The sequence below is a fragment of the Ptychodera flava genome, chromosome 20 (genome assembly GCF_041260155.1).
Source record: "Ptychodera flava strain L36383 chromosome 20, AS_Pfla_20210202, whole genome shotgun sequence".
In the NCBI taxonomy this organism is placed as follows: domain Eukaryota; kingdom Metazoa; phylum Hemichordata; class Enteropneusta; family Ptychoderidae; genus Ptychodera; species Ptychodera flava.
Genome location: NC_091947.1, coordinates 1,510,808 through 1,538,565, shown reverse-complemented (window position 1 = coordinate 1,538,565; position 27,758 = coordinate 1,510,808). Strand labels below are relative to the sequence as shown.

Genomic DNA, 27,758 nt, shown 5'->3' with positions numbered 1-27,758 from the left:
GAGCCGGTTCCAAAGCCTGGGTGAATATTAAAAGGCCATATAACAAGCAATAAAGTATATGAAGTACTTTTGTGCGTCATAAAACTCATCTAGGTGATCGTTGTCTTGTAAATCAACATGAATTAAAACACAAGATATGAAAATTTATAAAAATACCCTATTTGTCTTGAAAGAAAAGATATTCTTCTACACAATGCTAAGTGGTCTGAATATAAACCGGAAGTGATTTTGGACTGCGTGCGCATGTTCAACGGAAAGCGCCATTTTTGATTTTCAAAACACTTGCGTTGACTACCGAGCTGTGACTACCTCAGTCGTATGTTTGGAGAAATCTACATTCGGTACACGGTAAACAAAGGTAAATATGCACATAATTCCTGCTACTTGAGCATTTTACCCCATAATGACGAAAGGTATCGATGCTAATGGGCCCGCGATCAGCGAAGCCCCTTGTTCAGGTTTCTTCAAGCGACCGATCGGCGTAAATTAGGAAATCACAACTTGACACAAGCCCGTTGTAATACCGGAAGCCCTAGCCCGAGTCATACACTTCTGACTTTACCTTATCAATGCACCGTTATAGTTATAGTATGTATGTATAATATGTGTATAAAGGTAATTCATTAAGTCCCACCTCTGCAAAGTGTTTGCGTAGGTGGGCTTAATGAAGTACCTCATTATATCATAGACCCTCGAGATACATTATAAATAAGAAGAATTCTCCCAATTGGGAGAATAAGAATTGTAACAGTTTTTAAAAAGTGTCAATTCCGTTGACTTTGACTTTAAAAAAATATAAATGGAGTTGATCTACACGGCTGAAATACATACTTCATGTAAGTGACAATTTGCTGTATGTCTTATCTACAGAAGACATCACTAATACTGGATAAATGTGAAAATATGCAAAGAAAGCTATTGTGAACTTTTTCAGAACAATGGTAAACCCACCCTCAAATTTGATAATGAACATACTGGTACACTTTTCTCAATGCGCAAATATCCATTAAATTTCGCAGAACTATTCTTCCAAATATCGGGAGAAATTGTCCTAAATTGTCAAGAGGTCAATTTTTTCTCCTCTTTGGGAGAAATTTCCCAGTCGGGGGAACTCCCCTTTTTATCTAGTGTGCTTTTTATCAGAGCTGTTTTAAGGAACCGTAAATATGTAACTAGAAACGTGATATTGAAATATGACAGGTTCCCCAGTGTTTCAATATCACATTTCTAGTTACATATTTACGGTTCCTTAAAACAACTCTTTCGAGAGAATAACCAGTGTAAATCTGAGGTCTCATTCGGGGAAGAAAAAAGGCCAACAGGACGGCGCACGTCAAACCAACTTGAACTGATCCGTTAGCTCAGTTGGTAGAGCATCCGAACTGAATTCGGGGGACGTGGGTTCAAGTCCTACATGGGTCATTTTTTCAAGCCCCAAAAATTTGCTGTGCAGAGACACTCAGATGTAGTTGTGTGTTTTTCAATTTAGTTTCTACTTTAAATTTCCACGCTACACAACACTGGGGAACCTGTCATATTTCAATATCACGTTTCTAGTTATAATATTATATATATATATATATATGTATATAAATAAACAGATTACCTCAAGTACAAAGTAATGAAATCTATTACTTAAGTTTCATTGCAAGATGCTTGAAACTTAAGTAATAGATTTCATTACTTTGTACTTGAGGTAATCTGTTTATTTATAACGCTCTGCTTTTGCATTGAGCACTGTAATTTCCCATGAGGACATCTGTATACTTCGATACATATGTATATATGTTTATCCCTTTTCCTGCCAAGTCCATATTTCACCACCAGGTCAAGATGGTTAAAATTAATGAAACAAAACGTATTCCATATGATGTATTTTAACATGATACTGTACATTTGAAGGCTGTTGAAAACATAATACTGTAAAGTTGATTTTTTTGGACAAAAGATGCTATAACATACCAAGCCAAGTGGGTGAAAATACGTCATGTTTTGGCTCAATACCACTTTTTACTGACTTGGCTGATGGGGAAGTGATACAGTTATTACTGTCTGGCAGGAAAGGGATATATATTGGGCCTATATTGGGCCAAGGCGCATCGAGCTCACAGGCGTTTGTCACACATTATGTCAATGTTTTGCTGTAGCATAGAACCTGAAGAAAATTCTCTCAAGGGCCTATGTTTGTGTTTTGCAGAAGTATTTGTGCAGTTCTAGGTAGGGGTGGTTATCTCCTTCATACAAGTACATCTTGGGAAAGTAAAGGATCTTTCTGTTATTTTTTGTACCCGAAACAACTTTTTGATGCAAAAATGATGGGAAGATCAAGGACTAAGTGGTGAAGAGCATGGGGTACAACTGCATACATTGTGGCTATCTCTCATCTTCAGTGAGTGCACTTGTACACCTGATGCACTTCAAAACCTGGGGCGTTTGTCACACATTATGTCATGTTTTGCTGTAGCATAGAACCTCAAGAAAATTCTCTCAAGGGCCTATGTCATCAGTCTTCATCTATTGTGCTCCTAAACTTGTCAAGTCTCGATAGAATATTTGAGCAACGAATAACATACACAAATATATAAAAACTAAAATGGTTATTCTGTGTGGAAAAAGACAGATGAAAACCAATTTATAGCCCAACACTTATCTCTGACCCCCTTGCCATTATTTACCGTATGTATATAGAATGCAATGTATGATGCAAAACTGCAGTTAATATCTCCACATAAAACATTTATTTTTTAGCTTCCTTATGTAAGTTTGTTTAATGGAAACTTGTCATTTCAAACATAAATAGTATTCTAACCCTGTCTGCTACTATTTACCTTTTTGCTGAATAGGAAAATGCCCAGTATAAGTGATGAACTTTTCTCTCCGGCGTCCAGTAGTTCTGCCAGCAGCCGTCAGCCTTCTACGCCAGCGACTGGCTTTATTATTTCACCGACAACACGTCGTCACCACAGCAGGTTGAGTCACCAATCCCCCTCACTCAGTAATGTGCCAGTCAATGATGATGACAAGGAGCGACGACAGCGTCGACAGTCAAAAGTTCTTGAAATGCAGAGAGGACTTCAAAGTCCTGTTGTCACTCCAGGAGATAAGTAAGGACAAGGTTTTTCAAGCTTTCATCCATTGGGTGTTTGTAAAATGAACAGGTGTTCATGTAATATGTGTGTATCATGTGTAATAATTTTTCAGATTAATTTTAAAGGACCAGTAATGCTAACTTTTGTTAATTTTTTCACCATTTTTGTTTTGAATGTCAACCATAATTCCTTGTTCTGATTCTTAAAGCATGTTGATATACACAGTGTTCAGCTTGTCAACTCAGCCCATACATGTGTAAACTGCATTGTTATTGTTGACCAGTGAATTCTGGTCCAGTCTAGAATTCAAATGTAAACCATAACAGTGCATTTTACACATATAGACGCTAAGTTAACAAGCTAAATAGTGGGTGTTTCAACATTCTTTTGGGAGTAGAATAAGAAGTTGCAGTTGACATGCAAAATAAAAATAGTGAAAAAATCATTAAAAGATAGGATTACTGGCCCTTTAATGTTCCACATAGAACTACAAGAACTCAAACTGTTTTCAGACTTGCAGTCAGTAAACTCAATGTTCTTGACTCTTCAAAGATATATGACCATTTTAAATGAATTGTGCATGTTCAACACCGCCATTGATCCATTAATATCACTTCATCTTGTGGAAGTTTCAGATGCCTTGTCAGAACATCATGCTTAAGATTGTAGATATTTTTAATGCTTTATAGTTAGTCGCCTGTGTGTTGCTTATTATTTTATTGAACTTAATGCATTTATATTTTTCATTTATATTTTATGGAGCCTGTAAATGGGACTTGTTCCCCTTGGTCTTCCTTGAAATAAATGAATAACATGGTGGAACCCTGGCAATAATGGAAACCCTGGTAAAATTTGCCTTGGTGCTCTGCTCTCAACAAAAACGTGTGATGCCATGTATGCAACTATGCAAGATTGAATGAAATCTTGTGCAACATAAAAATAGGCTAGAAATACATGATGTCTCGAGGACATAAATCTCTAACATCTTGGCAAGTCAGTTAACATTTCATAAAGTGACTAACATTGTTTGTATCTCAAACAGGAGGCGGTTGTCCATTGGCAGCGGTGGTTTCACCAATTCACAAGTTATTGAACACTATGCAAACTGCATCAAGTTATCAGCAGAGAATGTGAGTAAAAGTTCCATTTAAAAACATCTGTGTATACCACAACTTAACCCTTCTTCTCCAAGGGGGTGTTCAAGTTTTCAATGACCAGACTGAAATCAGTTGATAGTATGCTCAAGTTTTGATGAACTTGCAAATCAAACGATCTTTCACAAGTCCTGCTAAACTTCACATGTCATCTGTTTTATGCTCAGTAACAGTCTGAATAAGGATGGTCATTGTTCAAAGTGTCAAAATTGCACGTTGTTAGCATCTGTGTTCAACTTTAATTTCTCATGTTTTGTTAGATGTCAAGGGTTCTAAAGAGTCTTTTCCATTGCTTGGCAAGAAATGGAGTAAGCACACTTTTAAGCATTAAACTTGGATAATGGATTTATTTTAGTTGTGTCAAAACATGTATTTTTGTACAGCTGTATGTAATTTTCAGTGGCAGAAGGTATTTTGAAGTCATTTAATTGTTTATGTTAGGTATTTTGCACTCATACATGTACTTTACAACCGTATTTACTGAACTCTTAACATTTCCTTCTGTAGAAAATCAATGCTAAGAACGCCTTCAGCCTGAATTTAATCGATCACATGTCTGATTTGATCAAGCAAAAGGAGAGGAGTGGAGGAATGACAAACTTCCAGGTAGAGTATATCTCACACTGATATGGTGTTTCTCTCTGACATCATTTACTTCTGTAAATATATTTGCATTTTTGTGCAGTCCACATTTACCCATTAAACAAACACAGTGCACAAGAAATCCACAAGAATTCCCTTTGGCATTTGAAAACAATGTCATATAACAAGTATTGGCATTGGCGTGACCAAAAGAAACTGACAAAAGAGAGCTTAGAAATCTTGCATGTGCTATCCACGTCAGTTAGACCCTCTGGCGGACTTTGAATTGCAGTTCAGGATATACTACAGTATGTTAAAGAATGTCATCTTGCAAATCTGTACTTGTTGCATTTGACTTGATGACAGAAAGCTGTGAAAAAGTGAATGCTGACGTTTTATTATAATGGCTATCTAAAGCCCTTACACTTAGTGACCTGCTGTCGCAATATTAGATGGTATGCCCATGTTCAGGCAAGCAGCTAGGGATGTTCCTCACATTCCCATGTACAGTATTTACCTATGTATCGCTGAGTAAAAGCAGTGTTGCACCACAGCAGTGCTCCTCATAGCTGGTAGCCAGCCATACAGATGTCAGAATTACTTATGCTATACCATAGGGATGGCAGAATAAAATGCAATGCATAACACAAACTCAGTAAAAGTGGGGCTTGTATGAAGGATTTACAGTAGACTGGATATCTTCTCAGGTTGCCAGCTGTACCTTGGATGCCAGTGCCAAGATCTATGCCGGTCGTGTTGATTCTATCCATGCAGACACATACAAGATGCTTGGAGGTCTTGGAAGAGACAATGAAAAACCATCCCAGGGTTTGTACTATACTTTTAGCATATCAAATGCACCGAGCAGTGGTCCAGATGTATTTCTACTGTAATAGTATGTGATTATGCCATATTTATAATTTTCTTGTGTTCAATTTATTTTCAATAATTAGAAGTTGAACTGATAATTTATGAATGGTAGCCCTCCAAAAACAGACAAACAGACTAAAAGATGTGATATTGATAGACATATCAGTAATCATGAAAATTTGGGAATAAATTTTTATTGTAATAACAGGTGATATTATGCAATTGATGTACATAAAAGAATGGTTCAATATTTTTCATTGGTTAATAAGGAAGAAATAGGAATGTTTCTATATGAACATATCATGCATTCCTGTGCATTAAAGGGACAAAGTCGGCCATTTTTCATGAATTTTGTTTGATGCGAGATATTGTTTGACATGTTGAAAGATACTGAATGAATTGGGTGACCATGCATATATTTGACCCAGCTTTTAGACACGATAAACAAAACCATCACAAAAATGAATTAATGGTCATGACCATTAATTTATTTTCGCGATGGTTTCATTGATCATGTCTAAAACCGGGGTCGAATATATGTATGGACACCCATTCATTCAGTATCTTTCAACATGTCAAACAATAAAATTATAAGTAGTATCTTGTATCAAACAAAACTCATGAAAAATGGCCGACTTTTTCCCTTTAAAGCAGCTCTGAACAACCCTTTACAACCCCTTTAAACTTCCAGATGGCAGTGCTGTTGGTGATGAAAATGATGATGGTACAACAAAGAAAAAGAAACAAAAACGAGTAAGTTGCAACCTCCTTTCCAAAATCTCCTTGTGTTAATGCTGAGTTCTACATTTTTGTTCTAAGTTCTGATGTGAGGAGAATGTTCAGGAAAGAAGTTTGAAATCAGTACATGTACCTGACAGCTTCTGAACATTCAGAAGTGGGTCTGTTTTCATTAAAGGTGGTGCCCTAGATGGAGGGGGGTCATCCCGTCTGCAGCTATGCATATGGGACCCATACAATGGGTCTGTTGTTATGTACAACATATCTCAACATCCCATGTGCATATCCAGCCCCCATATAAAATGGGGGCTGTAACAAAACTGGTAACTGCGGCCAAAACAGCTTCATATAAACACAGGAGCTTCATATAAACAAAGGGATGCAACCAAAGTTTATTTGGCAAAGTCTTGCAGTGATTAGAAAGCTACAAGACTGACTAAATATGAATATGCATTAAATACTGAATTTGCTTCACATCTGCTTGACATTCATTGGCAAATTTTTTTGGAAGAGGCAAATGGTTATAAACAAGAAAGTTGTGCAGCTGCAGATTTGACGATCCACTCCCGTGTTATTTGCTGTAGATGCATTCTGTCATTGCTTTACTAAATTTGACAGCTTACAAGAAATATTTGTGCATTCTGGATTGAAAAGTAGCATTAAACAGTCATTCAATTTACAAAACACAATACTTTAGGTGAAACAGTTACACACACTAGATCACTGACCAATATTGGTCTGTCTTTTCTTCAACAGACCAAGAAGAGTAAAATTGAGTCTAATCTTAAAAACATCAAACGGAAAGAGCTTGAAATGGATTTTGAGGTAAGTACGGAGTATTTCACTGAATTCATATTATCCAAGATGAACTAAATATCACTATTTTTGCTAATAACTCTCCTTGTTAGAACCAGGAAACTGTTTGACAGCCCTGTCAGTTCTCTCTACTCATGTGCTGTGTGACTGGGTAACAAAATTCTGAAGTTGCAAAATTAACTGAATGCAAAGTCTTTCAGTCAGGTTATGGCTAATAACTTGGCGACCTCAGTTGGAGACTTTTAAAACTTTCTTTAAGTCTTGACACTCTACAGGACAAAGCACACTAAGGTTGGGATATGTATTCTGGAATCACTAAAATATACATTTTACCTTAGCTTTGAGTATCCTACGTTGGGGTTCCAAAGAAGTCGGCATAAATGAACCAGCAAAATTTAGAATTTCTTAAAGTTAGTGGTAAAATGTTTAAATATTTTTGGAGAATACATTTGTATTTTGACCGACAACTGTCCGCTGCCCTACATCATTGCTCAATTGCTTTTCCCTCGACAAAAATAGCCACTGTCAAAGGTGCAATTATTCCTTCCACCTAACTTATGCTTGTACCAGTACTGGCTATGTTTGCATAGATAGCCCATGAGCATTTCAGCATTTGAAAGAGTCTTGAACCAATTCTTTACATAATACAATTTGTGAATGCTAATTTTACCCCTCATTATTATTAAGTCATACTTCAACCAGGGAGCAGTAATAGTGATAGTAATTTGTGATATGCAGTATCTACAGATAAAATAACCCAAACACTATTACAGCCCAACCTGTGACTGATTCAATTTTGACAAAGCAAACACAACCAAAAGTACAATCAAAAGGATTGCAATATGATGAACAAAACAGTTCACAGTTACAGCTGCATTGATGGTGTCCATACATCCTTTCGTGTCTAGGTCGACCCATTGTTCAAGCAGATGTCATCGGAGTTTGATGCGGGCGGCTCATCAGGACTTTTACTGAGCAATCTTGGTCAGAGAGATGACAGCTGTGAGGTGATGTTGGACACCCAGAGCATTGTGGATATAGTATCATCGCCACACTCACAGGATGAAAACAGCAATATGGTTGATTTGTCAAACCTCAGAGGTATCTTGAAGTACCATTCATTATACTTCAAAACTTTTCATTTCTTTAACATCTTTGTTACGATTGGTTTCTGCAATCATATACTCAAGAAAAACAAGAAAGTTGCATCATGACTAAAATCTGACTGAATGCTGATATTTTTCTAACGATGAAATGTTAATCTTTTCAGTGTGATGTATTATTTTATGACTTATGATGCACCGGTATATAGATACAGTTCATATGGATTTCGTCAAATTCTACTTCTTGTAGAATAAGTCAAAGTGATGTTTTGTTGGCAGTGCAGCTTTGTAGACTTGCTGGTGCTGTTTTTAGATCACCTCAATCAAGTCGTTCTACAGAAAATAGGAAGGTTTTAGTGATGTTTTGTTGGCAGTGCAGCTTTGTAGACTTGCTGGTGCTGTTTTTAGATCACCTCAATCAAGTCGTTCTACAGAAAATAGGAAGGTTTTAGTGAAAGGTTGGAACAAAAGTAAATAGTAATAGTTCTCAGTCTAATGGACACATCTGATCTATCTGAATTACAAATAGATGCTTGAAAATTCAGTCAGCTAAATTCAATAATAATGCTCGCTTCATTTTAACTCCCTTTCTTTTTGAAACAAAACTTACATTTGAATTCTGTATTTATCTGCAGGAATATACAAGTCTTTGAACTTGGAAAGCACAAAAATATGTCCAGAGTTTTCAGGCTTTGAATTTTCCAACTGGGATGGCTCTGATGAGGTAAGAAATAGATTTTTTCTTAAAACTAATTTACCCTGGAAATTGAAAGATGTACTTTCTGGTTACAAAAATCAACGCATTGCACCTACCATCCAACTGTGATAGGCATAATTTTTGCATCTTTCTATTTTACTGCACTTATTTCAGAGCCAAATCAGTAGCTTTGTGACTGATCCTGCCAAAAATGAACAAGCCTTTGACGTGAATGCTGTACCGGAACCCATTGAAGAAATGCCCGCTGAAGATGGCATGCCTGACTTTGGAGGTGGCGGTGATTTCAGCGACGACGATGAAGCCGGCAGTCTTGCCAGTGATCTCACTGACAGGACTGTTATGCTGGCAGATGGCAAGGAAGCAAGGCCTATCCATGACAAAGAAGAGCTTGGCAAGGTCTATCAAAGGTATTGACTCTAGAAATATTGATCAAAATTCATAGGAAATAATGTTTATTTTGTCTTCCAGTATTATGACCAAGCACTCCATGTTTCTTCTGATTCACCAATAGAAATATCTTCCTGTAGAGACAAAGAGAGATGCAACTTAGCTGAGGACAATATTAGGATCTTCCAAAATTCTGTGTTGAAAGAGACTTAAAATATTTCAAACAATGGTTGTTAAAAAGTTATTTCCTGCACTGCAAAAAAGCAAGAGTAAAGTAACAACATATAGTACATAGCTATTTTCATAGATAAAAGTCATCTTCATCAATATAGAAGTTCCTTATTAATAATTATAATTGAAACAAACAAAAGACATATTGATACATAATAAGTCATAGAGCAAGTGTACCCATGAAATGGTACATACCAATGAAAATGATCTAAATCTAAGATCCATTGCATATGACCAGAGGCCTTCATAGAATGTTAGGCACTGGTATTGCGGTAATATATTAGGTTCCCAGGACGCTGTTGTGATGAGCCAAATGCAAGACTCTAAGACAAGAATCACAAAGTACATACATGTATGTTTTGCTTAGACGGTCGGTAAGCAAGTAGGTAGACTTTATTTAACGAGGATAGCACTTTTAGCTAACACTGATCTTCCATGTGGGGGCACCCTTGAAGAATATTACCCACATCCTCCGTATGGTAGAAATCATAATGTTACATGTATATTGTACTACAATTCAGTATTGTCCCTGCAGTATCCGATGGTCTTACCAGGTTTGCAGTGTAGCTTGTTCTCTGCTGACATTGAAGTATTGTTTCAAGTGTTTGGTCCATGACATTACCGAATTCTTGTCCCTATCATCACATGGTTTGGTTCAATTATATATTGTTTTTCTATGGCACAGTCTATCTCAGCAGAGGACAATGGGGGTGGAAGGATAATAAAGATAATCTCATTCAGAGGAAACTTGCCCATGGCCACAGTACACTGTGTTCCAAATATGTGATTGTACAATTCTCTGTTTTGCCAGGGTGATAACAGATGGCACCATGGGTCAGCTTTGCCTGCTGATCGCCCAGGAACAAACAGATTTCTCCTACTTCAATCTGGACATGCTGAAAACCTGGGCTGGTCCAAAGCACTGGAAAATGAAGGCAAAATCAAAAGGTGAGATACAACAGGTCGCTCCAATCACTGGTCTGCATGATATCTGCACGATATTACCAACAACTTCCAAGTAAGGATGTCAAGTGTGAATAATCAAGACTTGGCAGTGATTTCAGTGCTAGCCGTGGCATATTATGATGCATACTAAATATATTGTAATGATGTACAGGGCTCGAAATTAAATTTTTTCCCTGGTAGTCCCATTGGGCTACCATTTTCTGAAGTTGGTAGCCCAGTGACAAGGTCTGGTAGCCCGTGCATGAATGAAGACTGAGGTTTTTTTGTAAAGGGTATTTTCTTTATAATCTAGACAAGGAAAGATTTATTTTGCATGATTCTATCTAGGAAGTGAATTTTCTAGTCATTTGACATCAACACCTGTAGACTATAGCCTTAGGAGAACGGTATAGCATGTGTAGTGGACAACGTTGACGCCTCAAAGTTTGACCACCTATTCACACATACGTAGACTAAACGTATATACGTATATTATACAAATTTTGATGTTCGCCATGACGACTTTTCACTCAGCACGTGTAAACATATAACATGGCTAAAAATAGATTGGCTATGAATTCAGGATGACAACTTGGTACAGTCATGTTCCGAATACTTTCGGGGCAATTGGCTATACTTCTCAAGCATGGTACACTATCATGGGATGATCTCGTACACTTCGGAAAGCGTAATTTGTGTATCGCCCGACAGCTTTTTCTCTGCAGTTTGAATAATTTTGTGTTTAATTGTGATTGATAAATTGTGATTTAATAACTATGAAAGTGAAATTTCATTGGCCATCATTTCCCAAGCCTGTCATCCAAGTACATCAGTTCAGAAATGATAAATTATTGAAAGTTTGTCGCAACAAATTCGACTGCACTGTCGCATTTTAATTTGCATAACAAAGTCATAGTCAGGCCTTTCTGTGTCAAGCTGGATTGACTCTCGGACCGAGCGTCGGTCATCTCACAGCGATCAACATCATGTCGCCCACTAAGTAATTTCATGTCCCAGGCTTTGGTAGTCCGTGTAAGCTACCATTTCAAGGGTTTGGTAGCCCCAGGGAAAAGTTGGTAGTCTGTGGACGCGGGACTACCGCAAATTTCGAGCCCTGATGTATGTACTGTAGGTGGTGAGTGTACATTTTGGAGCTCAGCTAACATGCTTTCTATTTCTCGCATTCAGCAACTATATATCTCTGTCATTAAAATCTAAATCTGTCATTAAACCTTCCACCACCAACTTAGTGTATGGAAAGTACATGTACAAACCTCCGTAATTTCCCCATATCTGAATAGCAAAACACACCCTACATGCCAGTCATGAGTATAAAGGATAAGGCTTTTCATCATTGGTTGCTTATTGTGGCAATATGTTAAAAGTATGTTGTTTATTTTGTAGATAGCCATATCCATGGATATTGTGTATTGGTATTATCATCATATGTTCATAGGGAAAATACTCAACTTGCAGTGTCCTATCGCTGGGATAAATTTTACAGTGACACATTTCATGTTGACAAGTCCTGAGGATTGCAAGTGAAGATTTCAGTTTTCTTTTCTAGATCTTGCAGCTAATAAAAATGATGCCAGGAAGAAATCTAAGAAACCAAGCTTTGAACTGAATTATGCTGAAGAAGGAAACTTTGACAAATTTTTCAAGGTCACAAAGGTAAGCATGTGACCTTTGGTTCACAATGTTTCATTTTCTTTTTAATGTTGATTTCATTTTCTCATGCTTCTCGATGCAAATTGCAAAGTTTCCTGGCATGTATAACAATTGATTCAAACAGCCAGAGTGGAAATGTGTGTCACATCTCATTACTTTCTTAAAAGTGAAATTAAAGAGGCATTTTCCAAATGAGATTAAACAGATAGCAAATTATTTCAACCAATTTAAATTCACTTGAATTGGTGTGAAATAGACAGATACACACATAGAACAATAGGCGTACTGCATCAAGGAGTATGTCCCCTCAAGATTTTAGTTAAAAGGAAAATATATTAATTTATTATTTGCTGTGTACCACAGCCTACTCCAAGCATATCCTGTTATTCCTTGCACAGGCTTTATATCATTGCTATTGTGTACTTTACAAGTAGTTTTATTATCTTATTTAAAAATTGTTGAACACAAACTGGGACATACTACATGCAGAGGTGGAAATGTGTACTATAAGTATCCACGATTGGTGTTAACTTGTTTACTGTTTATTGTTTTATAGGCATCCACAACACTGACTAAGGGGACTGTTGAGAAATGGAGTGAGAGCAATACCACACTACCAGAAGATTTAGACTACAATCCTGACAAACTCTTCAGCTTGTTTGTCAAAACAAATATCATGGTAAAGCCAGATCCAATGTTTTTACTCACTTAGTCACTTATCACCAAATCTTTATGCTACATGTATGGATCCTACAAATTTGATCCTGGTCCATACAGAACAATGCAATGCTTTTTTTTCTCTCTGATCTTTGGAGTTATCAAAATATTTATTTTTGGTGGAAATAATGGAAAGGTTATTGTTAATAAAATCACATTTTTACCTTGCTCACTCATTCAAATATAATGAAAAGTTTTGATTAAATTATTTTTCATAAGCATGGCACTACTACTAAACTAAACTCACAAAGATGAAAATTTTCAAGTCTCCGTATATCCAACCATATTCTCAGAAGTGTCACCTGTTTAGGACACTGCCTTTGTGAGGGCAGTGTTCGGCTTCAACCATCCCATCTTTCATTTTGTTTACTCTTCCTTGTATTACTTTTCATATGCCAACATCAAACAGCTGAAGAGACAAGTTCAGTCCAACAGTGAAGGCCTTGATGATGGTATTGATAACTACAACTATGAAAACGAGAATGACTGCAACAATTTCTGTCCAGGAGTGCAGGTAAGCTGACAGATTTTTTAATGTGTCCAGAACTCCAGGAGATAGAGGTATGTTCATTACAATGAAACAATAGATCGCATACTTGGCATTGGATAGTTGACATGGACAACGAAAATCAGGTTGATACTGAAACTCAAACCAAGAAAATGATGAATTCTTAACAAAAATCATTGCTCACCGTCAGAACAGCTTCTGTCAAAGAAGTTCAGTGTACCGTATGCCTGTATGCAAAGTGATCATAGATTGGTGGCCATTCGCACAACTTCAACCTAATAAGTCTGGTTTATACATATCTGAACCAATGATCACTGATTGGTTTTTTGATCACTGGATGTTATTATTGGATGTAATTGTGGCTTGGTCTACCCAAAGGACACGCTGTCGTTCAGCAGAACACACCTTAATTGTATATTTCCGATACAAAATTTTGTTTTCTTGCAGGAAGATGATAATGACGATGATGATGCTGATATTGATAACAATTTTTCAGCCGGTGGCATGGACTTCAGCACAGGTGACAGTGAATTCAGTCAAAGTCTGGCGTCACAGAATCACTTCGGGGACAGTCTGCTGGAAAGCACACAACTTCAGGGAGATCATTTAGTTGCTCAACCTCACAAGGTAAAAGTTACAGTACAAATTTTTCTTTATTATTTTTTTTTACATAAAGGAGATATCCTTACTTTCTGACAAGGGGAGATTTTACATCTCTAACAAATACACTTACTGAAAGTATGGATCATAGAAGTTGTGTCACATGGATTCATATTTGAATTACCGGTAGTAAATAAAATCACCCAAACTTTTCCAATATTTTACATTTGTGAATTCTTTCAAACATAAAGACTCTGAATTGCCATGAAGTGTAGGCTGTTGGACATCATGTTACTTTACTGTGCAAAACAAAAGCACACACAGCTATCCTCAAAGGCTTTTATCATGAGGAAGTAACTTGAAGTAACTTAAAGATTTTTGTCCTGTTTTTACATGATTGTAACAAACTTTTACACTTTTTCTTTCATTTTGATGTTGCAGTCCAGTGAATTACTTTGCAGTACTGTTGTCTTTTACAAACTTATACCACCATTATTTTACTCCTGCAGGTGGCAAAGATAGACATCCAGTATGCAAAAACAGCCAAGAAAATGGATGTGAAGAGACTAAAATCAAGTATGTGGAATTTGTTGACGACAAAGGAAGATACCGAGAAGGTAATACCATTTTATCAGATCATTCAGATATTTTTAAAACTCCAGATTTTATGCAAATGCAAAACCTTTATCTTTACAACTCCACCGTTAGCTTTCAGGATCGTCAGGCTTACAGAGCAAATTATTATTATCTGATAATATAGATACAAGAATTAGTCTTGTTTCATATTATGCCTGTAAAATTTGAAACTTAAAAGATAGTATCTTGTAGGTCTGCCATGACACATTTTGCAAAGTCATTCCAGTATATGCTATGACTATGTCCAGGCGGCCTGTTACCATATATGACATTTGTTCATTTATTCCCTCTTGTTTTTCTTCAGGAAAACATTCAAAGTGAAGAATCACCTGAAAAAAGCACAGTGGCTGGCACCCAGTCTTTCAAGCAAATGTATGGAGCACTGCCGGCTAAAATTTCCACCAACATGGCCAAAAACTTATCAATACCCATGTGCTTTGTTTGCCTGCTTCATCTTGCAAATGAAAAGGTGAGTCTCCTTGAATGGTTTTTCAAAAATTACTGGATAAGGTACTGCTGAAACATCATTTGTAGGGGCAAGTTTTTTTTATAGTTACAGGTACAGTAGCTGTAGCTGTTGGTAATATTGTTTGTATTAACTCTACAAACCGAACACCTTTCTTATTCTTTGATCCTGAAGTATTTTGAAATATAAAGTGTTAGCCTTACCAACACAACAAACTGTGTAGAAGGTTCAATATTGTCATTAACAAATGAATCCTAGTTGTCAACAAATTTCATATTTTTACAATAACATTTGACAATACATTCATACATACAATCTGTATTGACAGGTTGAAGTTTGTGCATTTCAGTATGATTTTTGAACAAGGAACTTTGGTTTAAAAAAAGAAAAAATACTGACCAGGAAAGCAAAGATGCAAAACTTCATCATTAACTGTAAGGGTATGTTTGCTAAATGCAGTTGACACAAAACAGTTCCCGTAAAGCACTAATCGTTATGAACAGAGTGCGATTGATACATATTCAAACAGGAAGGATAAACGTTGTGTATTTTTTGTCTTCTGCTGTAAAGCCAACCACGATTTGACTTTATTTTTTGCAGAACCTGAAGATTGATGGCGTTGAAACATTTGGTGATCTCCTCATATCTCAGGACGGTTGAGAATAGATCAGTCACTGTCTTTTTACTGAAGAACCTACAGAATTTTAAGATTTATTTCTACCACAATTTTTGACAATGGAGGTCAGACAATCACCGAGTTTATCCCAGAAACAGCTTCAAAGACTGAAAATCGGCTCTGTATATATTATTTGAAATTCACTCAGTTTTATCACGGCAAGAGAGTGCTTGCTACTAGTCACCAATACATGGTTTCAGAGTTATGACAGTGGCTTCAGTTACTGGCCATATATTCCCTTTTTTCTCCAGATCTATGCAGTGCTGGTACAATAAATCCATGAAAATTCAACTAAATCTATCCACTGATCTAATAACCTGCTTCTCTGTGGCCATGACTCCAAAGATTTTTCTTTCATAAATTTTGGATTTTCACCACAATTGTATGATGTGTGGATTTTATTGACTTCTTTACCGTTCAACAATTAGATGGGAGTAAACATTGAACTTTAATCTGATGTCTCTAATGAACTTGGTCATGTCAAATTCAAACCCATGTACTCCATAAATATGTAATTTGAGTTGCACACTCTTATCTAGTGTCCACCTGGTGGAATATGACTATAATATGACATCCCAAATTTGCATCCAGTTGGCACAAAAATTGAATTTTTCAGCCCTATTAGCGCCAGCATGGCAAGTATATTTACTAAGGCACTTACTATTTGGTGTGTTTTTTTTAATATAAGTTTTATTAACTTCTCTGCCTATCTCCTTCACAAGCACACTGTAGCATAATAGATGATAGAATTCTTGTAAAAAAAATCATGATATGAACTTGTCAATAGATATGTTGGTTAATCCTACTTTTTTAAAGACATTATAATGATTCCGGTTGCAACCACCACCATACAGATTTGTATTCATAAGTTGATAAGTTCCTGTCAATATCACTTTCAACATGATGATCTACCTGGGAAAACTGAGGAACTATATTATTTATATTCTGTCTTCTTAACTCAGTTTCTTTACGCTCCTGTAAAGTCCTGGAAAATTGATCAGCCACCCATGATTTTCATAATTATAAAATGATTTGTCATGATATCTCATAAAAATGATACCCACAAATGGTATTTGGACCCTCAAAAGTACTTGAAAATTGCTAAAAACCCTTGAATTTTAAATGACTTCAAATGTATGGACCCTGTATGGATGAAGCAATTTTCAGCTACCATAAAATAGATGGCAGTAATTGTAATCAATACACCATAAAATAGATGGCAGTAATTGTAATCAATACACCATAAAATAGATGGCAGTAATTGTAATCAATACACCATAAAATAGATGGCAGTAATTGTAATCAATACACCATAAAATAGATGGCAGTAATTGTAATCAATACACCATAAAATAGATGGCAGTAATTGTAATCAATACACCATAAAATAGATGGCAGTAATTGTAATCAATACACCATAAAATAGATGGCAGTAATTGTAATCAATACACCATAAAATAGATGGCAGTAATTGTAATCAATACACTGTACTTTGAAATAGAGAATACAATTTTGAGACCAAAACCTCTTAGGGGAACTGAATATTCTGTTTTTGTCCCAATTCATGTATGTTATGATACATGTTGGTAAAACCTACTTTACATTTTATGTGCACCGTCCTATTCTACATATGCCTTATGATTTTACACAAACTAGAATGGTTTCATCCGACAAAGTAGTTGAAAAGAAGGGTTGACTGTAAATTGCGCAGTAGATCCAGTGACGGAACATCATGAAACACTGATCAAAAAGTTTTTCAACAGGAGATTGAACATTACAAAAGATATTGATAGGGACATACCAGAGCCTTAACAAACTTTGGTACTGTGTACAAATCTTCATGGCAGTTGCTGTAAATACCAGTCAATTTGAGACTTTTCACTTACTATTTGAATCTTAAGTGGAAAAATCCTATCCTATTTTGATGTCTGTTCTTTTTTATCATGTTTGATTTTAAATTTTTATTTAGAATGTACATTCTTCCTGTATATACTTATTCATTGTGATGCTCAATATAATAAAGTTGAAAGGTCATTCACAGCAGAACAGTGATGCAAAACAGAATGAAGAAGTATGATTAAATTCCATTTGAAGAATGTTTTGTCATCCTTGTCTCTGTGGTGAATGCAACCTAGCAATTACAAGAAGACTTGTATAGTAACTTGTTTGTGTGAACATGTAGCGCATATTCCATAGTAGTAGTAGTAGTAGCAGTAGTAGTTGAGTAGTAGTAGTTTATTTTTTATTGTGACATTCAACTCCATGAGTTCCCAGTCCAATGGATTTAGAAGTCACCATAACCTCAGATATGTACAGACGCAGAAAGAGTGAGGGTAAGATGAGGCTTTCCTCATTTGACATTGCAGGACAATAAACTAAATTTTGCCTTTGTGTTTAGCTGAAAAGTTCTTGGTCCCTGCAAGTCTACATGTTGTCCACAAGTACCAAAAAGGGAGAAAATGGTATTATTTCAGTGATATTAACATACACATTGAGTGAGTGTTCATGCAAACCTTAAAAACTTAATTTTTCTTATATACCATGAACTTTCTGCACTCTACGTAAAGATGTTATTTGCAGAAAGATGACAAAAAATATGGCATAATTTGTCCACTGCGTATTTCTGATCCCTTGCTAATTAGTCTTATAATAGATTTTTGTCTCACGTACACGAAAGAATCTGAATCAATAGATGTGGAATGAATATCGTGCTGTGGCTTAAAACATGCCATCATACTGAAACCGAACGTTTGACTTTCTTGTGGGTTCACTGACAATAATTCCTTTCAAAGTTCTGTAAATCGAGGTGAGCGCCCTCATGCGTTTAAATCTGAGAAAACGAGGTTATCGTTGGGTCACCAAAGAGACGCGTTGAGGACAAGCTTGTTGTGTGGCCGTCGAACGAACCACATGTACTGCAGTGTTTTGGTTGGCACGTAGCGGATTAAATTTTGACTCGTAAAAGACCAATACTGTCTTCGATAGGAAGGCAAGAATCAAGATGTCAGTAGACGCTTATAAAGCTGCAATGGTTTTAAGTGGTTCTGGCGATGCGCTGGGCTACAAAAACCAAGAATGGGAGTACTGCACATCGGGTCCACAGATTCACAAGGAGCTTGCAGAATTAGGAGGTCTCGGGAAAATCGTCGCAGAACTTCCAGGGTGGCCGATCAGTGATGACACGGTCATGCATATCGCCACTGGTGAGGCCCTTGCCACGGGTAAATCTGGCGAAGACCTATTCCAAGAGCTGGCGGGAAAATACGTCGAATGTATGAATGACATGGAGGGACGAAAACCAGGCCCAACGAGCATGCTCGGTACGTCTCTTCTCAAACCAGGCTCACCCGATGGTTATTGTATACCCTTCAACCCGACCGGTACTGGCTGTGGTGCAGCAATGAGATCAATGTGTATTGGCTTGCGCTATCCTAAACACAGTCAGCTTGACGATTTGATTGCAGCGTCAATCGAGAGCGGCCGCATGACACATCATCATCCGACGGGTTACCTCGGAAGCTTAGCTTCCGCTCTGTTCACTGCCTACTCAGTACAGGGGAAACCTTTGCGAGAATGGGGCACCGGACTCCTCTCTGTCCTACCAAGAGCGCTAGAGTACGTCATATCTGCCGGGAAGTTTGTTAAGGAAAACGAAGAGGCTTGGACCTATTTCGGGACAAGTTGGAAGAAATACTTAGAAACCCGTGGTATTGCTGATGGAGATAGTCCTCCGAAGTTCCCAAAGGAGTACGGTGTTGAAGATCGAGATGTGTTCTACAAAACTCTGAGTTTGGATGGATGGGCCGGAAGAAGTGGACACGATGCCCCGATGATTGCGTAAGGACACCATTTCTCAATAGCATCAATTTTGTATGTCCATCCCATGGATGTTCTTCATCATACACACCCATGATTGGACCTAAGCTAATATGAAGCATAGTTACATGGGGATGAATTGGTTCATTTACTGTTTTTGCTCTAAAAATGTAACTTAGGAAACACAAACAAAATGACAATAAAAATTACATCCACACTAGCATTACAAGAACCCTGCCAAACTTGAAGAGACTTTGAGTAACAAATGTAAACCATGACATGTGACTTATTCTTTGATTGACAAAACAGAGAGGAGAATGAAAAAGGCGGGGGTTTTGGTAGAAAAGCAGTTGTCTTACAAAGTTGCCTGTTTGCAGGTAAAGGAAAAGAAAAAGTACTACAACATGACTTTTCTACTGTGTCAGGTTAAACCATGAATCTGCCACACACAAAAATAGAACAATGCAAAGAATACCAGCATTCTGTGAGTTTCGGTATCAATCATCTCTAGTGAATCTAAAGAGTTCTAGCAACTATAAAAGAAGTTTCCAAAAGTGCTGTATCAGTTTCTTTAAAAAAATGGAAGTCCACATGCAATCATGGCCCCTCCACAAGGAAGGGGACTGTGATTCAACAATTGAGATGGGTGTGGAGTAACTGTTTACTGAAGGACCTTTTACAATGCATGGACAGTTAACAGTTGTGGCTGCTTTGTCCAACCTTGGACAGCAGAAGAGATATTGTGGTTCAGCCATTACAGAGCTTGGCTATCTCCAATAGAAATACATGAATCCAGTTCTTTCAAGGTCGAAGGCCATGTAGCTTTGCAAACAAGTGTGAAACAGTTGCTCTTTTGATACCGAAACTAATCTTATTAATTAACCATGTCAGTCCTTAATTTGTATATATCTGGGTAATGTTACTTGAAAGGCAGGTCTGAAAGGCAGTGCTGCTATTTGATTTGAAAACCAAACGTTACGTTGAGTGGTGAAAGACAGACAAGTACAAACAAAGTTGCAGATCTCAACAATGTTAAAAAGCAGTGTTGCAGCCAGGACGCGCCCTTACGACAATGTCCCCAAACGGAACCCATTGTCCTGCATTGTGGCGTACTGCGGGTCACCTCTGGCAACACTTATGAGTCGGCCCTGTTCAAGTGTTGTAGTCTGCAAGTAATATCTCTTACTGATGAGGGCCTTTGTTTTACTTGACTATTTCATGGTCCCTCCACTGGCGGGACTGTGATTATTTTGAGGTTTATAATATATTTATCATCAGTGGAGGGACGGTGATTATTTTAGGTTTATATTTACCATGTACTTTCAAAGCTGTGATGAAAGTAACCAAAACGCTGCACTCTGATTTGAGGCAGATGTGGCATACTGTTACAATTGCCTGAAATTAAAGCATAGCAACAAGGTCCTGGTCACTCGAATTTTGTGTAGTGAAACTAATTTATGATAAAGTAATACAAAATTTGATTGACAACTGACGCATGTTGTCCCAAAATTGTGAAAAATGACCCCAAAAGTAAACTGTACTGGGACACAGTGTCCCCTGGTTTAACCCTTTTCCTGCCAAGTCCATAACCAGGTCAAGATGGTTAAAATTAATGAAACACAATGTATTCCCTATGATGTATTTTAAGATAATACTGTACATTTTAAGGCTGTTGAAAACATAATACTGTAAAGTTGATTGTTTTTGGACAAAAGATGCTACAACATACCAAGCCAAGTGGGTGAAAATATGTCATGTTTTGGCTCAATACCGCTTTTTACTGACTTGGCTGATGGGGAAGTGATATAGATATTACTGTCTGGCAGGAAAAGGGTTAAAATTCGTGGCTGCAACACTGAGAAAGAGCTGTTGAGAGAGGCACTCAGTACCCGTATTAATCCAGTGTTGCGGCCAGGAATTTTAGATCAGGGGACACTGTGTCCCACAACCATTTATTTTTGGGGACATTTTGTACACTTTGGGGACAACAAGCAGTTGTCAATCAAATTTTGCATTATTTCGTAACACATTAGTTTCACTAAACAAAATTCAAGCTACCGGGACCGCGTCGCTATGCTTGAATTTAAGGCAATTGAAGCAGTATACCATATCTGCCGCAAATCAGAGCTCAGACGGACTACAGTCAAGCAAATTATGATATCAAGTGCAGCGTTTTAATTACTTTTAATCATATTGCTAGCTCCGAAAGTATGTAAGTGTAAACCTCAAAATAATTAGGCAAAACAAAGATCATCGTCAGTAACAGATATGACTTGTATACTAAACCTATTACAGTCGACTCACGAGTGCGCCCGAGGTGACCCGCAGTACGCAAGAGTGCGGGACAACAGGTTCCGTTTTGGGGACAGGGATAGAAATACTCATTTATTTCTTGTGGCAAAAGTTTGCCACCGAATATAAAATCAGGTGGCAATTATGAAAAATCTGGTGGCAGTTTTTGATCGGTATAATACAACATTTTGTCATTGCCACATACTCATTCTAATTTATAAATTCTTGAAAATATGGTGAGTACACGTCACAAAAAATCAACCCATACTGCAGGCCTCGAAAAAAATTTTTCAAACTTACCAACCGTGGGACACGTGAATTTCATTTTTACTTGCCCGACAGGAAAAATTACTTGCCCTAAATTTCTAATAACTGTACTAGTAATTTGTAACAGAAAGCAAGAGTTTGGCCATATGAAGTGAATTCAAAGAGGGAAAAAACAGATTCAAACATGAACTACATTCTTGTTAAAATGAAGGACTATTACCAAATCTGAAATGTCGCAGAAGAAATGTGAGAATACTTTAGTTTTTTTCTGTAGATTTGGCCATCTAGAAAACATCTTTGAATTTGGAATTTTTCCAAAACCTAATCCAAATCAAAATCTTTGCATAAGAATAATAAGATTGTGTGATTTACAATGTGCATAGCTGGCTGCTGCTCTTTATTATCAAGCTGAGATCACAAACAACTGCTCTGCTAGTGTTTATCTGCCAATGCATACGCACATGTACATCTGCAACCCTTTTACCTGTTTACATGTTTACTCACTGAGCACAGCCGTCTTTCAAAGTTTTATTTTGATAAATGTATTCGTCAAGAGAGCAGATTCAAGTTTCGTTTCCGTTACTCTTCAGTGCAGATTTGTTTTCTCTAAGTGAGAGCCGATCCCTAACAACCAAGGTCACGTAATTTGAAACTGTCTGCATCTCACGCACTACGTAGCTGCAATATGTGGCCTCCTTGGTCGACTGAGCCCGTTTCGACTACGATGTAAACTTGTTCTTTTTCATCTGGGTGTTGATTTACGTTGAACAGTCAGCATTGCCGAGATCCATGGCCTCGAATAAGTTTACATCCATTTACCAAGCACAGGGTGCAATTACACTATCGCGTGAAGCCGATCTACTGTCATACTCATGCTACACTTGCACAAAGAGAATGGCAACCACTGTCAAGAGCATACCACTTTACGGCACACATACAAAACAGTGAGTTCACCCCGTGTCGTCGGAGAGAACATGTCGCAAAACTGTATTTTTACGACTTTTTGTGTTTTACAACAGCAAGAACGATTATTTTGCGATGTCGGGTGGATTTTCAAGGGTTTTCAGAAAAAACGTTTGAGAGTTGAAGGACTTAAAATGATTGTAGGTGTGTACAGACCTAATGAAATACGTTTTCAAGCTTGAATTGTCCAGAGCTTAGTAATTAGTTAATTCAACCGCTGCGCGCTGGTGCACTTGCCCGTCGGACGGGAAGCATATTGATTTTACTTGCCCGAACACAAAATTCACTAGCCAGGGCGTCGGGCGATAGGAATTTTTGAGCCCTGTATTGGCTAATGAATTGCAAGTATTTATTGTTATTTAATTCATGCAGGCTGCAATTTGGCTTTGTTTTCAAAATGTCACAACATGCTTTTATCTTGTGCCGTATGACTGCATATGCGGCTATCACAGAGGGCAACAACATGTCCAGTGTACAAAAGCTGCTGTCATCAATATTGAGATTAGCCAATCACAAGTTTGGATTCACGCTGTGTTTTCATTCATGCCAAAATGTCGCAATTAGTTTGGGTTTTTCTTTGGCTAATGAGTTTTTCCGCCGTCAGACAACGCGTGTTCCTTCAGAGTAGTGTTCCTTCATTCAAGCTGTAGGATCGATGACATGATGACCCAAAATTTAGTGGCAGAAAAATGCCACCAGAAAAAATTTTGGTGGCAGATTGACAGTTTTTGGTGGCAAATGCCACCATTGCCACCGATTATTTCGATCACTGGGGGACATTGTCGCAAGGCGCGTCCTGGCGGCAACACTGTTAAACAACAACTACTAGTCCCTCGTAATTGTTCAATGAAATCTGTCCATACAGGTACTGCTCTAATTTGGATTTCTCTTGATGGAAGATTCCATTTTCAAACAAAAAGTGACAAGAAGCTAAATAGAATTTCACCTGTCTTTTACATGTAAAAATAGCTTGCTATGGAAGAACCCTTGACGGTCCCATGTGACAGCTTTCACCACATGTATTTGTATTCCATAAGATGATCACCAGATGATACTTATAAAGGACATATTTCCAACAACTAGGCTGCCCCAGTTCACAAAATGCTGTCTTTCCTAAAAGATTATTTAAGTATTTATTCATACTCTACATTGAGCATTGATGAAAGTTATACCAACAAACTAAATAAAAATTCTTCGCAATTTTTCAAACAAAGATTTTCCTGAAGCGATATCTTTTTGACATGTCAAATTGAATCGTTGCGAACATTAGGTAGTGCATGTGGGATCGTATGCTTGCTATGGTTACAGTTACCAAAGTAACTATGATTCCTGTGTGAGCTCATGCTTGCCATAGTTACAGTCACCATGGTGCCTCAATGCAAAACTCTGTAGCCACAAATGTAAGGTAATTACACATCACAGCAATCATGGATATCCATGCCCGTTACTTCAAGGCAACTGTCAAAGTCGACTTGCACAAATCTATTTCTTTTTATTCAAGGTACGATTCATTGTTGGCATGTGGTTCTGACTGGGAGAAGCTCTGCAGCCATTCCATGTTCCACGCTGGTGACAGTGATTCCACCGGTGTCATCGCAGCCTGCTGCTGGGGAGTCATGCATGGATTCGTGGGCGTACCAGAGGGCAACTATGCAAAGCTTGAGTACCGCGAACGCCTTGAAAATCTGGGCGTCCAGCTGTTTCAGCTGAGTGGATTGTGAGAAGATTAAAACCAAGGTCATTAAGATTCACTGTCTGAAATGGCAGTGCCAAGAAAAAATGGCCCAGCGTCTATTATAGACATCACTCTGAAAGCACTTCATACCATAACCCATTCTCCCTTAATCTTGCTTGAATAGGTCCAACCTCAGGGCAGAGAACAATGGGGTTGTACTACAGTACTAGTAGAAATGGTGAAAGGGGTTATGGTGTGTCCCTAGGCAATGGAATGTTAATAGAGTTCAATATTAATGATCTTTGTTAGTGTGCCAATTAACTTGTCAATTTTACTTTAGTCTTGAAAAAAAAGTGCATTAATTTTATCCGTTGCATTCAAGTGGGAATATTATCAAGAGCAAATATATTAGACACAGCTTTATTTTGTTGTTTTTTTGAAGTTAATTTTATTTGTATAAATGTGCTTCTAGAGATACCAAAACATATCATACTCATATGAGTTGTATTGATTTAAGCTTTAATAATGTCTACTTGAAACATTTATTTTTACATAGTTTCCTGCTTTTCGGGTTATTTTTAACATAAATACTTTAATACTCTGATATATTTACAGTGTCTTAGTTTAGGTTAAGGAGCATTGGTCAATAGTTGTGCAGCCCTGTTAATGATGCTAGGGTCTTCAGATAAAGTCTGCATGTGGCTCTGATATAGATAAAGGAAACCCTGGAAACAGTTACAGTAACTGTGTCTGAACCTTGGAACCGTTTCTGTTGTCCCCTAATAGGATTGCATTGCTATACCATCGGGAACCCTGGTAACCGGACTAGGGAACCCTAGTAAAGAATGGGGTACCAGCTTTAAGAAAAACACTGAATGGGCTGAATTGTGTGTGTTTGAAAAACGTACAGAGCAGTTGATAGAGCTGTTTTGCTGTTAAGGTAGTCCAACCACAGGTCCTGCACCAGCAACGACTTGACCCAGGCCTGAAGTTCTAGTCCAGTTCCAAAGTGCTTAACAAATCAGGGTTTTTTTTACTGGCGACTGTATTAATTTAGAACAGGTTATGTCAGCTCTTTCTCTTATCACCTCTATCCCGATAAACTTAAGCATTAAACTTTCAATGTCTAATAACTTTATCTCCGAGCTTTGTTAATTTTTTTTGTGGACCAACTCTTTTTACCACCATGGTTTGGCCTAAACTTGTTGTTACCAATGGTGATTGTAGACCTCTTAACAGGGAATTAGGGGCAGACATATTAAAAAAATCTATGTGAAAAGAAACAGCACATTGTTACATTGATTAAAAAACGTATTGAATAAATTAGACCATTTCTGGATCAAAAATTCCTCCTTTCAAGTTAGCTTGAGGACTTTCTTGAAATAAATTGAAGTCCACTGACTATTTTTCTTACCTGTGTGGAGTCCACTGCAAAAGAAGATGAGATTGACAGGATCCATAGAATAGGACACTACCCAATTAACTTAGAGAATGCGTATTTCTATCTTATTGACAAAAAGACAAGTGTCTACAAAGTCAGACAAGCAGAGTTATTCTCTAGAAAATAATTGTATTGATCCTCTGACCCCCAATTCCTATTTAACAGTCCGACCACCCCATTGAAGTTGTGGGGTCTAAAGTTCAGAGGTCAAGAATATGATATGTAGTGCGTGAACTGAGGTATCGGGATTTTCTCCATCGATAATAGCTCATTATCATAAAATTTGCATACCTTGATAAAACCCCTGAAACACTTTGCATAAATGCAAGCAATGGTTAGGCCAAGAAAAAAGTTTGTTTCTCATCCTAGACATATTTCAAAAATGATGCGGTGATGCGTTTTTTTTACTCTCAATTTTCTTTTATGCTTCAATCAATAAGAACGTGGAAAAAACATGAAAACAGCATACCTAAGCTTCGGAATGCATGCAAAGATAAATGCACGGCAGTGTTGCTTTATTATTTTTGTATAGCAACAGTTCTGTGGTTTGACTTTTAGTGCAGCAATGCACAGTTTTGACAGCTTAATATAACAGTGACACATGTGTACAGTTCTGAATGGAATGTTTTTTGTAAGTTATTTTGTTTACGGTTGTTTTGTACAGCACTGTGTTATGCACTATTGTCACGTATTTTTGTGTTTATTTTTTTAATTTTATTTCCTCATGAGAAAAAAAAGTCGACGCAGTGGAATTGACGCGCGAGGATGAGAAACAAACTTTTTATATTTCTTGGCCATAGCACTTCAAGCTGTAAACGCTCTATGAAGGGGATTATGCCCTTCTGTTCTCTGTCAACTTGTTATGTTTTTACAGTGTTTATGTGTAGTTTACTAAAAAATTTAGATATTCTGTTGTGGAATAAAAGTTTGTCAAAATGACACCTGCTGCGTACAAAATATTGGACATCGAAAGTTTTTGTGATTGTTTTTTTTTATGACTTGTTAAAACTGCACTCTAGCCTGCCGCAGGCATTCATGGTACATAGCATATTTAAACTAGCCTATGAGTGCAATGTTGATTACACTAATTATCATGGAAACTTGCATAATTTTTCACCTTTTAAGTATGTTATCGATGACACTTTTTATGATGGAAATTTACATAATTTCTAACCTAGCCAGGCTGCTGTGTATTTTGTTGAACACAAGCATGGTCATTTTGTGGAGTGGCCGTGACACAAGGTTATCAAAAGCCTGTAAGTTAGGAATAACACATTGTTGTAGGAACATTACAGTCAAGTTCACATTGTTGTAGCAACATTATAGTCAAGTTCAATAAAGCTCAGAAAACCGTTGTTGTATCACCATTATCACTTTCCTTGGTTACATCAGATTTC

General features: G+C 37.3%; 2 protein-coding genes and 1 non-coding gene across 3 annotated transcripts; all 3 read left to right on the top strand.

The window, feature by feature from the left end:
* Nucleotides 1-211: 211 nt before the first annotated feature.
* Nucleotides 212-18,054, top strand: LOC139119727 (condensin complex subunit 2-like). Its single transcript, XM_070683599.1, has 18 exons — nt 212-358; nt 2,844-3,104; nt 4,132-4,219; nt 4,751-4,849; nt 5,533-5,653; nt 6,387-6,448; nt 7,190-7,258; nt 8,158-8,350; nt 8,988-9,076; nt 9,224-9,477; nt 10,500-10,636; nt 12,201-12,307; nt 12,861-12,983; nt 13,431-13,535; nt 13,977-14,156; nt 14,639-14,746; nt 15,070-15,234; nt 15,832-18,054. Exons 2-18 carry the CDS (start codon nt 2,848-2,850, stop codon nt 15,889-15,891), a joined length of 2,217 nt encoding a protein of 738 aa, XP_070539700.1. The 5' UTR covers nt 212-358; nt 2,844-2,847; the 3' UTR covers nt 15,892-18,054.
* Trnas-uga (transfer RNA serine (anticodon UGA)) lies at nt 1,351-1,422 on the top strand. The gene has a single exon. It is a non-coding gene; the product is annotated as a tRNA-Ser (tRNA).
* Nucleotides 18,055-18,741: 687 nt separating the features above from the next.
* LOC139119728 (ADP-ribosylhydrolase ARH1-like) lies at nt 18,742-27,734 on the top strand. The gene is made up of 2 exons (XM_070683600.1): nt 18,742-19,744; nt 24,747-27,734. Exons 1-2 carry the CDS (start codon nt 18,909-18,911, stop codon nt 24,964-24,966), a joined length of 1,056 nt encoding a protein of 351 aa, XP_070539701.1. The 5' UTR covers nt 18,742-18,908; the 3' UTR covers nt 24,967-27,734.
* The last annotated feature ends 24 nt before the right edge of the window (nt 27,735-27,758 follow it).